This window comes from Chelon labrosus (genome assembly GCF_963514085.1).
Source record: "Chelon labrosus genome assembly, chromosome: 22".
NCBI classification, from domain to species: Eukaryota; Metazoa; Chordata; class Actinopteri; order Mugiliformes; family Mugilidae; genus Chelon; species Chelon labrosus.
The window spans coordinates 22,494,899-22,512,908 of NC_140355.1; the positions used below are offsets into that span (position 1 = coordinate 22,494,899).

The 18,010-nt window shown below is 42.8% G+C and overlaps 1 protein-coding gene across 2 annotated transcripts in view; it reads left to right on the plus strand.

Annotated features, from left to right (window-relative positions):
• Positions 1–18,010, plus strand: part of grk3 (G protein-coupled receptor kinase 3) — a 58,491-nt gene that overhangs the window by 16,716 nt on the left and 23,765 nt on the right. For both annotated transcript variants that reach the window (XM_084572776.1, XM_084572777.1), the window contains exons 3-5: positions 15,091–15,164; positions 15,331–15,432; positions 16,945–17,019. In XM_084572776.1, coding sequence (XP_084428902.1) covers positions 15,091–15,164; positions 15,331–15,432; positions 16,945–17,019 — 251 coding nt within the window. The remainder of the gene's footprint in view (positions 1–15,090; positions 15,165–15,330; positions 15,433–16,944; positions 17,020–18,010) is intronic.

Consider the following 18,010-nt stretch of genomic DNA (forward strand, 5'->3'; position numbering starts at 1 on the left):
AATTTATTATATTATTATTAGTACTAGCAGTGGTGGTGTTAAACGTATTGTTATATTTATTATTTAATAATAATAGTATTTAGTGTAATTCACAGTAAATCCATGAACAGACAAATCAAATCAAATAAAAGTAACTAAAGTAAAGTAAACGTCGTGGTCTCTGTGCTGCGGTTAGAAGTCGTCTTTAATCAACGTTGGTCTGAAGAGGCCTCGTCGTCCTTGAGCTCAACGAGCCTCGCTGACTGTCATGACAACCAAGGTCACAAAGAAGACAGTGCTGCTGGAATGTCTGTCCTCGTGGACGAGACGTCTTCATTCCTCCATCACTGTCGGCTTTATTGGGTCGTTTCCAGGGACGGGGAGGAAGGGGGGGGCGGGGGTACAGTTTCAAGCCAAGTCCGGGTTATTGTTATTTTTAAAAAAGTCCATCTGGCGAGCGTCCTTCGCTGTCTTTGGCCGTCCCGGGGCCCGAGGGGGTGACAAGTCAGAGCCCTTATTTTAGGCCGCGTCACAAAGCTGAGGAGCGCGGCGTCGGTGAGGGACCGTCGGCGTCCAGATGTGGACCGGACCGGGGCGGACGGTCCGTCACCAGAGCCCGGCCGGACCTGAGTGGACTCCTCCTGGTGAGGTCCACGGGCCGGACGGTATCAGGGTCACCCAGGAGGACCATTATGTAATGGACGTCCTGTACCACGGCTAAATATAGCAGGCTAGCTGGACGCCACTTCACCGTCAATGGGCTCTATGCATATGTATGGTTTAATACTGAGGGAGAGGAGAAGATGAGGGAGAAGGAGGAGGAGGAGGAGAAGAAGAGGAGGTGGAAAAATGAGGAGTAGAGAAAGAGGAGAAAATGATGGAGGAGAAGAAGGAAAGACGAGGAGGAGGAAATGAATAAAATCAGGAGGAGTAGGAAGATGAGAAAAAGAAGTGGAATAGGAGAAGGTGGAAAATCTGAATACTTTATTACTCCTTTAAGGAACTAGTGAGGAGGAGGAGGAGGAGGAGGAGGAGGAGGAGGAGGAAGTATGTTTTCCTCCATGTTTCTGTTCCTCCTGGAAACTCCTCACCTGATGTTGATATGTGAGGAGATGATTAGTAAAGGTTACCATGGTTACCACCACCAGAACCTCTCCTCCTCCTCCTCCATGAGTCTGGTTCTGGTTCTGGTTCTGGTCCAGGAGCTTTTATTCTGACCCTCCTCCCGTTCAGCTTTAGTCTCGGTGCGTTCATGAACCTGGTCTTCAGCTGCTCCTCCAGACCGACACATTAGTCAGTAGCTGGTGTTTTTCTGCTCCTATGCCTCACCAGAAGCCCGACTAATGTCAGCTGTTTATTAACCTCTTCGTCATCCTGCACTCTTCCCCCCCGGCCCCCGCCCCCATCCACCTGCTGCCTCCGTCCCAGCCTCTCTGAGCTCTTTGACTTCACCTCTGAGCCTCCGTCACCATCGCTGTTCCCTCCTGAACCGACCTGGAGCCATAAAACTGGACTGATGTCTGTTAAGGCTGGTTTCTGTAGACTCTGGACGGCTGCCAGGTGTTATAGCCTGACTAACATAATGTAGACCGTCAGCGGGAAGGATGATAGTTAAATGACTTTATTTACATGGAGGCAGACTTAATGAGCTGTTTAAGGCCCAGTAAAGATGGAGCTGCTTCAGTTTGAGAAGAAGAAAAGAACAAACATTTAACTCAAACTAACATGTTTTTTTTTTTAAACCAAATCTTTTATCTTTTTATCGTATCTTTTAGTGTCTTATACTTGTAGTTTGTTAATTGCTTTTGATGTCTGTTATGTATTTTAAACCCTGTTTTACTTGTACGGTGACCTTGGGTGTTTGGAAACGTGCCTATAAATAAAATGTACTATTATTATTATTGTTAACTAATACTTCAGAAATGTTTAATAAAAATTATATATAGATATGTATAAAAATATATAAAAATGTAAATATTAAATGTTCAAAAACATACATAAAATTATAAGCTATATATAATATATATTTAAAATAAAATAAAAATATAAAAAGCCTAAATATAAAATATATATATAAAAAAATATATATAAAAATTGTATATATAGAATATACAAAAAACGGTTCATATCAATACACAAACGGTATATAAAATATACAAATATATATATATCTGTGTATATATATATATATATATATATAAAATACATATATATCTGCATATATATATAATATATCTATATCTATATATATATATATATATATCTGTGTGTGTGTGTATATATATATATATATATATATATATATATAATATATATAAAAATTGTATATATAGAATATACAAAAAACAGTTCATATCAATATACAAAGTGTATATAAAAATACAAAAATATATATATAAAATATATAAGTGTATATATACAAAATATACAAAACAAAACTTTATATAAATAAAATATCTATTAAATATATAAAAATATACAATATATATACACATGTATAAAGTTTATTGCAAAATATATAGAGAAATATACAATATATAGTATAGAATAAATACTAGAATAAATATACTAGAATAGAAATATGAATACGAAGATATGTAGTAATATAAAAAGTATGTGATATCGTAGATATTTATTAAATGTGATTTTTGAGATATAATTTGAAACATTAAATAATTTAAAAACGTTGTTTCCAGACGCTCAGAGCTCCTCAGGTCGTCGTAGCGTCGAAGCCTAACACAGTTTAATCTACGGAAACCAAAGTAAAAGACGAACGTGTGAAATGATGGACGGAAAATAAGACGAGAGGATCATGGACACGTTTATGAGGACTGCATCATCTCCACATCTCGTCCTCTGTTTTCATTCTTCAGTCCTTTCTTCCTCATTCTTCCCTAATGCCCCCCCCCCCCCCCCCCCCCCCATCGTCCTCTCGCTCTCTCTCTCTCTCTCTCTCTCCTTGGCATTCTCCCTCTCCATCTGTCAGACTTCTGGAATGGATGATGGAGAGTCGCCCGTTGCCTGGCAACTGCGGTTGCCGCAGCAACCGGGACGAGCAGAACTGCTGCCGCTGCTGCATTTGCTCGTCGATGGGGAAAAATGAAATTGATTAAAGGAGGAATAAAACAGGTGATGAGGGAGGAGAGGGAGGGAAACGGAGAGAGAGAGAGGACGACGGTAAAAAAAAATAAACGTAAAAACGAGCCCCCTCTCTCTAGCTCCAGTTTTTTTATTTTTTATTTTTCCCAGAATGCAGTGTTTCTTTTCTCCCAGAGGCCAGGATGTGTGTGTCAACAGACTGTCCACGCCTCCAGTCCTCCTCACGTCTGTCCTTTTTATTCATCCATCATGATTCACGCTATCTTCACATCAAAGCTATGTGACTGCAGCCGCTCGGAGTTACTGAACACGACAAAATGCAGAATACGGACGCTGGAGCTGAGAGAATAATACGTGGTTCTCTTGTTACTCTGCAGAACATCACACTGCAGGCATTAGCCTTTCAAATAGTCCCGACATTCATTTACATAGATTTTTACTGACAAAATTTTGCTCAAAAAGGATCTTTCCTGTTCAACATCAGATGTACGCCCACACCACACAGCTTCAGTAAGCCTGAGAGATTTACTTTTCATTTGAGCAGAGTGACACAGAAATAACAGACACCTGGTTGTTGTTGTGTCCGAGCGCAGCCACAGACACACGGCAGCTTCAAAAAGAAATCCTAGGGAAGAAGTGGTCAGTGTCGATGTTCCTGTTTTGGTCCATCGCGTGTGTGGAGGTGAAGCGGCCGAGTTCGCTCAGCAGTGAATGTTAGAATATTCAACATCTGACCAGAAATGCAAATAGAAAAAAACCCAAAATGGACAACAATAGCACCTTTGTAAGGTCAAATGTTGGGTTAGATTTGAAGATATAAATGACTTTAACCATTTTCTTCAAGGTCATCAATAGAGGAACCTCTTTTATTTAACCCCTGATCTGATCCTAAATGTCCTAGAGTTGGTCTCCTGTAGCTTCCTAAAGTCTGTCCTTGTCTTCCTTGTCTTCTCCTAGAGTTGGTCTCCTGTGTCTTCCTAAAGTCTGTCCTTGTCTTCCTTGTCTTCTCCTAGAGTTGGTCTCCTGTAGCTTCCTAAAGTCTGTCCTTGTCTTCCTTGTCTTCTCCTAGAGTTGGTCTCCTGTGTCTTCCTAAAGTCTGTCCTTGTCTTCCTTGTCTTCTCCTAGAGTTGGTCTCCTGTAGCTTCCTAAAGTCTGTCCTTGTCTTCCTTGTCTTCTCCTAGAGTTGGTCTCCTGTAGCTTCCTAAAGTCTGTCCTTGTCTTCCTTGTCTTCTCCTAGAGTGGACTGGATTCAGTCCAATAAATCTTTCAGTCAAAGTTAATGTAGTGTGGAGAGGGTAGCTGGTACCTTGTGTTCTCTACTCCAGAAATGTTCTGGTCATCCAACGCTGCCATAAACTCCCTAACCCTCTCTGGAAGATGTTTCTCCTTGACGCTGTCTCCAGGAAACTTTTCTCTTCTTTTAAATGTTCAGTGTTTGTTGTTGTTGTTTGGGTGCAGCCTTTGACTGAGTGGACGTCGTTTTACACAGGAAACTTATTCCACACAGCAGACTCATTTAGTCATGTGGTTCTTCTTCTTCTTCTGGGATTTTTGGCAGCTTTGACTCTAGCCAACTGGGATTAAAACAGAAGAAGAAGTTTTGACGCTACAGGGAAGTGGTTTTGGTTTGTGGCAGACCTAATCCGATCAAGTCTGAGACTTTTTCTTGATAGATGCTGCTCTGTGATGTCTGGTAAATTACTTCACTTTTAGTGTGCAGCAACAAGTTATCATCATTATTTATAAAAAAATCGAAGAAGATAAGAAAGAATGACCAGAAGCATCGCCTCCTGACTCTCTGTTGACTTACACGCGTCATAGTTGCGTTGTAACGTTCCTGCTGCGTGGGAGGAGTGATGGTGGGTCGACGTATCTGCACCTAGCTTCCCAACCCGTCACTGCACCTAAATGACCCTGAGCCGGGTTAAGTGTTGCTTGCTGCGTCGCTGTTTGGAGTCATTTCCAGTCATTTGAGCTGCCTAGTGTCAGACCTGTGATAAATTCTGCTTTTATGTGTGTGTGTGGGGGTGCTCTCACCTCGGTAACCTCAAGGAAGGAATGTGTCGCGTACTGTAGGTCTCGTTTGATGGTAAACGCTCAACGATGAGCCCCAGTAACACCTACAGTAGAAGGGTGGATTGGTTAAACCACGTAGAGTCTAAAACTGTGATACAGTACGACACTGCTGACATGTTCTGTTGAGGTGTTCTTGGCCTTTTACCATTTGAGTTTTAACTGGTTAAGTTTGTTGGTCTTTGAGACGTATTTTTAACATCAGCCTTAAATCCTGGACTCAACCAGAGCCTTTGTAGATGGGATTAAGCAACAGGAATGTCCTGGGGTCAATCCCTGCCTGGTCTGGAGTCTGGAGAGAACAAAATGCAGAAATGAGCTGTTTAGATACAGCCACCGTGTCTGTATGCTGAAGACAAACCGTTATCAGTGATTAAAGCGTTTGTCAAGAAGCAAACATCACGTAATTCTTTGTTCTTATTGGTTGTAGGACTATCCAATCACATGCAGGGGTGTTTATTTTCTCTGTATCAGTTGAAGCCCATCCCGTAATGAAATCCAGATGATACCAGGTTAGCATGTCTCCTCTCGGTTCAGTTTACGTCTAAGAGACCTTTACTCCACGTCATCAACCTGAGCAACTTAATTCTTTGTCGTAAAACAAAGGGAAATGGCCTGCTCAATTGCACGTAAAAAAAGATCAGAGAAGAACTGATCAGGAATTGATAATTGGTGCTAGCCAGTCTCAGTGGCTAGCTAGCAGTCAGTGAGGTCAAGCTATCTTGAATGCTACTGAGTATTTAACTATTCATGACATGACTGTCTAACCCTCATTTATGTTGCATATAAAAGCTGAACGTTGCGACACAGCTAACAGCCGTCATCACTTTGTTTGCACTCTCAAAGGTCAGCTCTGTAAAGCCGCCCGTGGTTCAAAGTGGAAGCGTGTTGATTTGTTTTGCAAACTCGCTGACAGCAGCAGTTCTGTGGAAACGCTTCTACGCACTAAAACGTTTCTACTTGCTTTTAACGCAGGTGTGACTCAAAAGGCACCACGCCTCAGACTGTAGCCCGTGTTTGAAGAGGAGCTCCGCCAACGTTACACATCGCCGGGTGTCGAGAGGCAATATATGTGAAAATAGTTGCGTGAATCATTGATTGTCTGTAGAGGGAGCTGTGGGAAGTCTGGTGAATGTCTTCGTCTTGAGGCGGAGCTGAAGTTTAGAAAGTAAAAACATCACGTGGTGTTCAGTTAGAAAGACTTCTGTAGCTAAGTGCTACCTCAATAGGGCTGTGTATTGCTACTGATTAGAGCTTTACAGTGTTTCCACAACATTTTCTTGCATTTGGCCTTCAGCTCCTCTCTGTCTGTGAGCTGAATGTGAAGAGAAACTGGGTCATGCAGCAAGACAACGAGCCCAAGAACACAAGTGGTTCTACAAAAGAACGGTTAAAGAAGAACAAGATGAATGTTTAGGAACAGCCAAGTCAAAGTCCTGACCTTAATCCAATAGAAATGTTGTGGAAGGACCTGAAGCAAGCAGTTGATGTGAGGAAACCCACCAACATCTCAGAACTGAAGTGGTTCTGTTCTGAGGAATGGGCTAAAATTCCTCCAAGCTGCTGTAGACCACTGATCAGCAGTTACCAGAAACATTTAGTTACCAGGAGGTCACAGCAGATACTGGAAACAAACGTTCATTGACATGTAATATTGGCTCATTTCATCAATTGACCAGTATAATATCTTTGTTTAGTGTGGTTGGGTTGTCTTTGTCTACTTTCAGGATGTTTTGAGTCATTTTTGTGTTTATATAAATCCATTTGATGTTTTTTAGGATTGACATCAGATCTTTCAAATGAAGACTGATTTGACTCAGGATATGCATCTGCTTCTTTTCAAACCCCAGCTCTGTATCTCAACCTTGAACCAAACCTTTGGTGACCCAGTTGTGGGTAAAGTTAGCACCCAGGTTTGACTGTAATATCTGTAGTTACGTCTCTGGTTTCGACTGTCCTTTGTGTCTGCTGATGCTAGCTCAGTTAGTGGTACTTGGGCTGGTTAATATGGCGTGCAGGACTTTTCCTCCTCTCCACACACCACAGAGACAGATGTCAGCTTTTCACTTTGCTGCCCATTTTCTATTTTTGCCTGACCCATGCCCCCCCTTCCCATCGCCTCCAGGTTTTGTGGTCCTTTTTGTCTTGGTTTGCTCTGGACAGGACCACTGCTGTCATGTTAAAGGTGTCTCCATGTGTCGGTGACCACATCGGTCTCATCCAGTCCGTGGTGACTGCTGACAGTGGACATGAATCTCACCTCAGATGTGCAGGTGGATGTAATAAAGCTGTTTAACATGCAGAGTGGAGGCCAGCAGGGAGGCCTGCAGACACTCTCCATATGCTCTGTCTCTTTTATTGTTGTGTCCTGTGTGTCCAGCTCGCCGGTTAGATTGTAAACCAAACGTGTGATTCACACTTTAAGGCCGCGCCTGCCTTTCCTCAGCGTGTCGGGGTGATTACAAAGTCATGGAGGTTGAATTTGCAGTAGCGAGCACAGTGTGTTCAGACTTCGGCAGCCAATACGTTTTAACATATTTAATTCAGGAGCTCTGTAAACAGTCAGAGTTGTTCCAGGACGAGACATCCGCTCCTGTAATTTGCTTTAGTTTTGCAAACAGTCCCGTGGTGGTGCCGTTATACGATGTCTTCAGAGCTCTGTACATGCCTCAGGCCTTTAAGACGTGTTCTTTTTAAAACATCTCTAAACTTAAAGCTAACGTGATCTCATAATTACGAAGGAAGTGTCTTCAAAATGAATCAGATGTGTTGCTAGCGTAGCATTTCACCGTTCATCGCTGGGAGTTTCGATGCATTTTCAGTTTTACTTTGTCATTAAAGCTATTTTCACATCTTGCACATGTCTTTGCTCTTATCCAGCTCCAAAAATAAAGCAATAAATCCAAAATACAGCCACACATCACATCAGCCTTCAGGCCTGACAGAGTTAAAGCTTCTGTCACGTCTTAAATCTCCTTCCAAGGCTCGGTAGGTAGAGCAGAGTTGTCCATGAACCAGAGGGTTGGCGTCCATGAGCTAATGCCGTTGTGTTGCAGAAGTCTTGCACGATTTCTATCACGAGGATGCAGGAAACCGCATATATTCCTAAAATCAATCTGATGACTTTAGGAATCGATAGCAGATCTTTCAAACGAATCCATTTCACCTCAGTGGATGTAGAGACTGAGCTGTGAACCAGTAAAAACCAACCTGGGTTCAAATGATCACCATCTAGCTATCGCACTGTGTCTGTGCTGTTTCCAAAACCCACTTTATGAACTTGTCAGATCTCTGCGTTTATCATTTTTGCATCTAAAGCTGTAGATTCTGAGTCCGTGCTCACGCTTTATTAGAAAGCAGGGCAGGAGAGCAGCGCGGCTGGAAGAATACTTAATATTGTTTGCTAATGCTGAAGTTATACTCTGATGAATATCGGTCGCATTGTGCAGTGCATGCACATACGTACACACTCTGGGCTGCTCATTGCTGCTGCTCTTCCAACAGTAAAGGTCAGTCTATGTATAATGCAACACAGTCAAGTCATCTCCTCGCTCACATGACTCTGAAATAAGAGACTTTCTGTTTTATTCTCTTTACCTTGAGTTGAAACTTAAAGCGACCGTTTTCCTGAAGCTCTTACTCGTTTTAAATTCATAATAATATGGAAATTTACTCTTCAAACAATAGGAGAGTCCAAAATATTCACTTACAAATAGCTGTAGACGCCTACAGCGTCCATAAAACCTGCCACGTTGGTCCCGTTTTCTTGGTTGAGATATAACTGTCAGTTGCAGCTGGAGATGTCCTGATACCAATCATTTAAAATTGAGTCTTGTTCTGATCCTAAATGTCCTAGAGTCGGTTTCCTGTAGCTTCCTAAAGTCTGTCCTTGTCTTCCTTGTCTTCTCCTAGAGTTGGTCTCCTGTAGCTTCCTAAAGTCTGTCCTTGTCTTCCTTGTCTTCTCCTAGAGTTGGTCTCCTGTAGCTTCCTAAAGTCTGTCCTTGTCTTCCTTGTCTTCTCCTAGAGTTGGTCTCCTGTGTCTTCCTAAAGTCTGTCCTTGTCTTCCTTGTCTTCTCCTAGAGTTGGTCTCCTGTAGCTTCCTAAAGTCTGTCCTTGTCTTCCTTGTCTTCTCCTAGAGTTGGTCTCCTGTAGCTTCCTAAAGTCTGTCCTTGTCTTCCTTGTCTTCTCCCAGAGTTGGTCTCCTGTGTCTTCCTAAAGTCTTTCCTTGTTTCCTTGTCTTCTCCTAGAGTGGACTGGATTCAGTCCAATAAATCTTTCAGTCAAAGTTAATGTAGTGTGGAGAGGGTAGCTGGTACCTTGTGTTCTCTACTCCAGAAATGTTCTGGTCATCCAACGCTGCCATAAACTCCCTAACCCTCTCTGGAAGATGTTTCTCCTTGACGCTGTCTCCAGGAAACTTTTCTCTTCTTTTAAACGTTCAGTGTTTGTTGTTGTTGTTTGGGTGCAGCCTTTGACTGAGTGGACTCCATGGATTCTGTTTAGATGATCAACTACTACCACCTCACCACACATCCACAGTACCCTAGTTACTGTCTAACGGAGGACGACCTTCATTTGACACAGCAGGATTTAGTCACGTGATCTTCATTTAAACAGAAGAGCTTGTCTGCAGCCCGATACCGATTCGATTGTTTTATAAATGTCTGTATCTGCCCCCGATACTGATCTCCCAATACCTACTGGGACATCCCTAGAAGAGAGAACTATTTATTTCAGATTTTATTTCGTAGTCATACACATCATCTGAGAGACATGGAGTTAAATTAGTTTAAAATGGCTCTGATTGGTTGAAGGAACATCCAGTCATACACGTCTTCTGAGCGCCGTGGAGTATTATTTGTTAACAACAGCACAGCTGCCATCGTAGAAGAGAGACGCGTAGAGTCCGCTATCATGTCCACTGTAAATATATCATAGTATATTTTAACAAGCGTGGTTGAGATGGAAGTTCAGTGACTCCGATCCTCGCAGTAAGTCGAGTTCCTCGGGCCTTACCGGCTCCACAGGTGGCCAAAGAGGACAGGGGTGGTTGTCGGAACAAGCCGGCTCGATATTTTTAGACGGTTCAGGTGATCTCGCTAATGAGACAAAGCTCAGAGGAACTCGTGTCTGATTTGAGCTGGACCTGTGTGTGTGTGTGTGTGTGTGTGTGTGTGTGTGTGTGGCTGCTCTGGAAGAGGCCATTTGTTGAATTAGCTGGGCAGTGTTGAAGTGTTCAGCGATTAAGGTTAATCCTTGAGTCTTGGTGATGTAAGGACTGTCGTTTCTCCCTTCTCTCTTAATACCTCTCTAGCGCATGTTTAGTCTTTGCGTTTGAAAACCTGGTTGTGTGTTTTGGGAGGAGGAGGAGGAGGAGGAGGAGGAGGAGGAGGTGGTGGAGGTGGTGGGGGGGTTTGTCAGTAGCACCCATTCTGCAAACAAGGATGCCCTGTGCACTCGGCTGTGTACATACGCCATGTGTGGATGCATGTGAGGACGGTTTATTTGTGCGAGCCCGAGTGTCGGCGCTGGAGCGGAGGGGAAATGATGCATCACGTCTGGAGGAGAGATAAAACAGGAAGGGGGAAGAAGTGAGAGTGGATGATAGCGGGCCAGGCCCAAAAACAAATGCCCCCCAAACTGCCTTCAACAGAATCAGAGGGCGCGCTAAATTGAAACAAAAGCCACTTTATTTAGAGGCTTGGAAGCTCGTTTTCGGTTTGTTCCAGGTTTGATTTCTGTAACCAGACAACGCTTAATGCTTAAAGAGCCGCGGAGGCCGTTCTTTATCTCAGCCGCAGAGAGAACAAGCCCTTAAACGCAGCTGGTTTCAAACAGAAGTCTCCTTGTTTACTCAACAACCTGTTGGAATTATTTTCATCATCGTTTAACTTGCTGACTACGTTCTTCACCACGACACCAAAAGATATTCACTTTAATACTATGACACAAGATGACAGAAGTTAAGTATCGATTAATTAACACATGAACCAGATTTAAAATAATATAAATGGGCAAAACAAAGGCATGAATAAGCCTCTCATGATAGGAATGAGTTAGGCTAGTCTGGAACCCAACGTTGACTTCAGAAAGTTGTTGGAGTCTCTCCGTTGAGAACTGATTCTGCTCCTACAAAGATCTACTGGGCCAATCAGATTATTTGGGGGCATAACGGCAACAGTAGTCAGACACGATGTCTGAGCACTGTGGAGCTGAATTAGCTTTAAATGGCTCTGACCATCCAGTTGGTGTAGAGGTAATCTACAGTTGAAACTCGCTCGATAATAGAGTCCAGATAGCGTGTTACGCTAGGCTAGAGTAAGGAAACGTTCCTTCAATCAGATTAAAGATGTTTATTGTCATAAAACAGCATTTTAGACCATACAGTGAAATTCTTACTTTGCAAGTCCCCCCTCATAACAACACTAAATAAATAAGAAACATATAAGACCTACAAAGAGAGAAATCTGTTAAATTAAACGCTAAAAAGTTGGTACAGCGTAAGCCACGACGGGCGCCATGTTGATGGTTGATGGTTAAAAGATGTATACCCGTGTATCAGTGGTAAAATTTACCTTTAAAACCTGTTATTTTATGAGTTAAGCATATAAATAAGGCAGGACCCAGAACAGAGCCTTGTGGAACACCTGTGCTGTCTGACTATACCGACCATAAATTGATCTAAGCCTAGAGATGTGATCTATCTGATGTTCAGGTATGTGCATCAGTCCCAGAGCTGCTAACTACATCCTTTAGTAAAATCAAAATAATGTACCCCCCCCCCCCCCCCCCCGACTGTGCTGCACTCACTCCCTGACGTCTTACAGGACGTTTGTGAAGGTTAGACATGCCAGAGACATCCCTGATGATCTGTGTCAAGACCCGAAGATCCTGTTAGCCTTCTACTTTAGCTAATACTTGAATCTAATTAAGTAAATCCACAGACAGGAACTCGGGAATGCACGCAAACACTGATCTCCTGCCGGGTCTCAGCGCCATGCCCCACATACTGTACATGCTGCTGCAGCGCTCGCCACCCTGCCCCAGCTCCTGTCTCTAGTCGTCTGTCTTTGTTATGTCCACAGCCGACTGTGACACTAGTGATGTGATAATGTTGCTGACATTATATAGCAGTCGGGGGGGTGGGGGTGGTGGTGATGGGGGGGGGGGGTGACCATGGCTACCCGGCGGCGAGGCCTCCTGGGGAGCACCACAGTGTACTGTACATCTCATCCTTGTGTCTCCACACCATTATTCACACATAGCTGGTAGCCACGGAGGCAATTACCATGGCAACAGTGCATCTCATCTCTGCAGCCTCCCCTCCCCTCCCCTCCCCTCCCCTCCCCTCCGTCTTCCTCAGATAATGTTTCATTGAGTGTGAATTTGACGACACGGCATCAGATTTTTATCCTTTGTCGGCGCGTTTGTGTCGTTTCAGACCAGATAACAACCCGCTGCTATTATCTGTAATTATGTGTGTGTGACTGGCGAGAAGAATTAGCCGCTACCTTAATAAGAACAGGGCAACCTCCATCCATCATTAAGGCCGATGGTAAACGGAGCTGCGTGGTGTTACGCTTGTTTACTCCAGTGTGGATGTCTGTTGGACACAGTGTGCTGTCCAGAAGTGTCACATCACTTAACGTGGGCTGTAATATTCCCTGACACGTCCCCTTCACCGCCGCCCAGATTTCTTTAGGAAGACATTTTTAGCATCTAATCAAATGTACTCTTTATCCCCCCAGATATGATCCCAGTCCTAAATGTCCTAGAGTTGGTCTCCTGTAGCTTCCTCAAGTCTGTCCTTGTCTTCCTTGTCTTCTCCTAGAGTTGGTCTCCTGTAGCTTCCTAAAGTCTGTCCTTGTCTTCCTTGTCTTCTCCTAGAGTTGGTCTCCTGTGTCTTCCTAAAGTCTGTCCTTGTCTTCCTTGTCTTCTCCTAGAGGTGGTCTCCTGTAGCTTCCTAAAGTCTGTCCTTGTCGTCTCCTAGAGTTGCTCTCCTGTAGCGTCCTAAAGTCTGTCCTTGTCTTCCTTGTCTTCTCCTAGAGTTGGTCTCCTGTAGCTTCCTAAAGTCTGTCCTTGTCTTCCTTGTCTTCTCCTAGAGTTGGTCTCCTGTAGCTTCCTAAAGTTCTACATTTTTCTCCTTGACGCTGTCTCCAGGAAACTTTTCTCTTCTTCGAAACGTTCAGTGTTTGTTGTTGTTGGATTCTGTGTATATGATCAACTACTACCACTTCACCAAACATCCACATTACGCTAGTCACTGACTAATGTCTGACTCACTACATTTACTCAGCAGACATGGTTAGTCACAGGACTCTAGTTCTTCTTCTTCTTTTGATTTTGGCAGCTTTGACCAGTGACTCTATTCTCCAACAGCAGCCGTTTTGTTGTAAACAAAGTAAACTCCATGGCCCCCAAATGACTCCCGCCCATCACCACATCAAGCCCCGCCCCCAAACGATTTGATTGGCCCAGCAGATCTTTGCAGGAGCAGAATCAGTTCAACTCAAGATAAACTTCCTGCCGCAACAAATTATTCTCCTCTATGAACATGCGACACTGATAAGGAATCGATCAAGTTTGTCCAGTTTAAAGAATTTGATTGGACAATTTTGATTTAACGTCCTGTCGCTGAGGCTCAGTAGTGTCATTGAGGTGGAGTTTGGTTCAGCCTACAGCCAATAACAGCAACACAGGCTCAATATAAGATGTTCCAAAATAATTACAGACAAAATCAGTAGGTTACATGAATCCTAATTTGTTCCTTGACGTCTGTGAAACATGAAGCAGCAATGAGTAGAAAAATGGATCATTAGTAATAAAGCTCAACGTACTGTGACAGGCTGGCTTCAGAGGGGGGCCGTGTGACGGTACAGAATATCTTTATAGTCAGTCAGTTGTGTTAACTATTGTCTGTGGCTCAGAGTAGCTGGTATTAGCTTTATCCTTTAATCAGCTGATTCTTTTTGTTGGTTCATCGTTCGCTCCATTAAGCGTCAAAGTAATTTAACGCCTCGCTTCGTCACAGCTCCCGAAAATCTGGACCCGTCGGATGTTTAATTAAAAGATTCGTGACAAATTTTTCATTTTTCTTTAATTGTAGTGTTTGGTTATTAACACAGATACAGCAGAGGGATGATATGTCACTAGGTTTGTTGTTTAAATCGTCGGCGCATGAGCGTCTGAACCAACGCTCCACAACATAGACTCGTCTCAGTTCTGTTCACGTGAAGTCAACATCGTTAGCTTTAAATGCTGCTCACAGATTTAATATGTTACTCTCCTCCAGCCCTAGATCTTTCTTGACCTTTTTACCACAATTAGTTTTCAGATGTTTTCTCCATTTCCTTTGTGGGCGTTAACGGCCAATTCAAAAATCCCAAATCACTTTTTGGGTGTTTTAATGGATTCAGAGCTGGTTTATGGATGTTGACACCAATCTTTGTTCCACTGGATTACATCTCTGCTTAGAAATGACTCAAAACATCAACAGATTATCACACAAGTCCTCAAAGTAGACGAAGAGAACCCCATCAAACACATGAAACACTAATGTTATACTTGTTTATTAGTTTGTTCAGTAAAATGAGCCAATATTACATATCAGAGAGGAGCTTCTCTAGGATCCCATCAGAGTCCATGTGTTCAGAAGTGTTTCCATCAATGTAATGAGACTCAGGTGTGGTTCAGTTCCTGGTTTGGTTTAAATAAATCAGGGATTTGTCTCAGTCTGATCTTCACAACATTCACCCGTGTTGCCTAACGGTGGCGGTCGTTTGGAAACATCCTCCTGAGATGTTTCAGTCTGGATCAAAGCACCAGATCAGATTATCAGATCAGATTATTATTTCCGTTTCTAGAAAATGTTCAGCACATTAAACCAAACTCTGATGACCAGTAACATCCTCTCTTATTCACTTTCTCTCCTCCCCTCAGGCTTCCTGCTGTTCAAGGACTTCTGCATGACCGAGATCGACGAGGCCGTGCCACAGCTCAAGTTCTACGAAGAAGTAAGTGGAATTAGACAACACGGCAGATTAGACGTGTAATCCCGCCTGTTTACATTTAGCCCTTCCCAGGAAGTGTTGTTCTTCCTTGTTGTTTTTGTTGTGGCTGTGAGCCGACCCCGGTGTCTCTAACCCCCGGTGTCTCTAACCCCCGGTGTCTCCGTTCCAGATCAAGGAATACGAGAAGCTGGACTCTGAGGAGGAGAGGTTGAGCCGCAGCCGGCAGATTTACGACGGCTACATCATGAAGGAGCTGCTGTCCTGTTCACATGTGAGGACGCCGCCTTCATGTTTACGTCACCGGTGCACCCACGGGGAGGGGAAGAGGGGTGGGGGCGTCAAGTACATTCAGACACACTGAGCTCACACCTGGTGGGAGTCTGTGCTTCTGGCGGCTGGTTGCCAATGTAGTGTTTGGCAGCCACGGGTCTCCATAAATCTACCGTTTAATGGGTTAGACAACAAATCAGAGGACTGTGAGCTGGTTTAGAAGACGGCGAAGATCAGGAGGAACGTGTTTACAGCTCTCTAAGAAACGCTGTTCTAGTAAATCATTCTGAAATAAATATTTCCTCAATCGATTAAGTATATCAACTATTTTCCCTTAGTTAATTACCAAATATTTAACTTTTATTCAAACATAATCATGACATATTTGAAGACAATATTTAGAAATTAAGATTTTTTTCGTTATTTCTTTTGTCTTCAATAAAAAATGCATTAATGATGTTACAGTAAATATAAATAATTTTATTTATGGTTTAAAAAAGATTGAAAAAATATAATAAATAAATATAAATATAATAAAATGTAATAATCATAATATAATTAGAAAAAAAATAATAATAATTGTATTCAAACATAATCATGACATATTTGGAGAAAATATTTAAAAATTTAAATTTCTGAAAGATTTTTTATTTTAAAGTTTAAAGTTTTTAATTGAAGACAAACAGAAAATATAACGATACACTAATGAAGAGATAAGACATTTTGTCTACCTCAGTAAACCTATAAACAAACAATGCAAGTTAAAGTAAAAATAAATAAAATTAAAATAATCAAAAAATAAAATAAATATAATAATATAATAATTCTCACAATATGTAAAAGTCAGGAAATAAATAAAAAAGAATAATTCAGTAAATCCAAAAACAAAGAAAATAAGAATAAAACTAAATAAAATCAAATATAAAACATTTTTAAAAATAATTTACTGCTTGTTAAAAGAAAAATAAATAAAAGTAAATAAATTCATACATTTTAACAAAAGAATACTTGTTTTGTTGTTAACATATTCAGCCCCACGACGAGTACGACTGCCGTTACTCTTCTGTCCATCACCACATTAAGCCCCGCCCCCAGCGATATCATTGGCCCGGCAGATTATTGCAGGATTATTTTTCCGCCACAAGTTGTTCTGGCTTTCCAGAGTAAAGTTGGTTCCTTGGTTCCGTCTTCACTCTTCTTCTAGCAGACCGACCGGATCGAGGTCACGTTTACTACAAACACAACTCTGACAACAATCAGGGATGGAAAGCAAAGTTAGCGCTGCTGCTGCTGCTTCAGTCCGAAGGGAGGAAGTTATTAAACACACCGCCCACGCTCACACAGATATGAGTGTTCTGCTAGTGGCTTCATGGCCGGTCTTGTTGCACTGGGGAGGGGGGGGGGGGGGGAGGGAGGGGGGACGCACATCCTCTCAGAGAAAAACAGAACTGAAATTACTGCTGGAGCTGCATTTTTAATGACCCTTCATTTTATCGCCTCCGCTTTGTTTCAGCCATTTTCCAAGAAAGCCGTGGACCACGTGCAGAGCCACTTGGCGAAGAAGCAGGTTCCCCCGACTCTATTTCAGGTAAAGAAGACGTGATTGTAGTTCATTCAGAGTCACTGCTGTCTCTAATGGATCTCTACCTACTGCTGTCTCAGAACCATGAACAGCTGCTTGTTGACTTCTGTCCTCACACTTTTTAAATCCAGTCTCGTGAGATTTGTCACCCAAAACCACACAGGATCCATACAGACCATACTCTCACCAGAGTATCAGTGTTCAGAGCATAGTCTGTATATAAATATGGACACCACGTCTCCTCTTCCTCTCATTGGTCAAACTGACTCTATGTTCCCGGGGATACGGGCGGCGCCATCTTGTGAGTTTGGATCCAGAGTCTGATCAGTACGGTCTGAGGGCGGAGCCACGTGGAGCCGTGATATTGATGCCCCGCCCACACTTCCTCACATCCTGTTTCTAAAACGAAACAATTGACACTTGATCATTCATCAATATTATATTAACGACCTAAAATGACAGAAACCATCCCTGAAAAAACATGATTTGACGTATATTATGGTGTTTTAGTTTGGCCCAAGTCCCGCCTACTAACATGGAGGAGGCGGAGCTTATATGACCCATACTGCAGCCAGCCACCAGGGGGAGCTCTACTTGATTTGGCTTCATTTTAGAGGAGGTGTCATGGCGTCCATCTTTATAAACAGTCTATGGTTCACACCTGGTGTTAATATAAATGTGTCTCCACCTGGTCTTAATCTAAATGTGTCTCCACATGCGTCCCCAGCCAGCACTTGAGATCTGATCTCAGTTTGTGTGTCTGTAAATCAGCAGCGCCATCATGTGGTCAGTAGAATATTGTAGCAGCTGCTCTGTCTAATGGATCTCTACCTACCGCTGGATCAGAACCAGATCTGATTTATTTTAGAGACTCAGATTAGACCTGAACCCTGGGAGCTTCTTCTTCAGCTAGATGGAGTTTAAGCGATAGAGAAGCTGTGAAGGATGACGCACAGAAACAAGCACAGACTTAAGTCGCGGTGAACGGTCCGCGTCC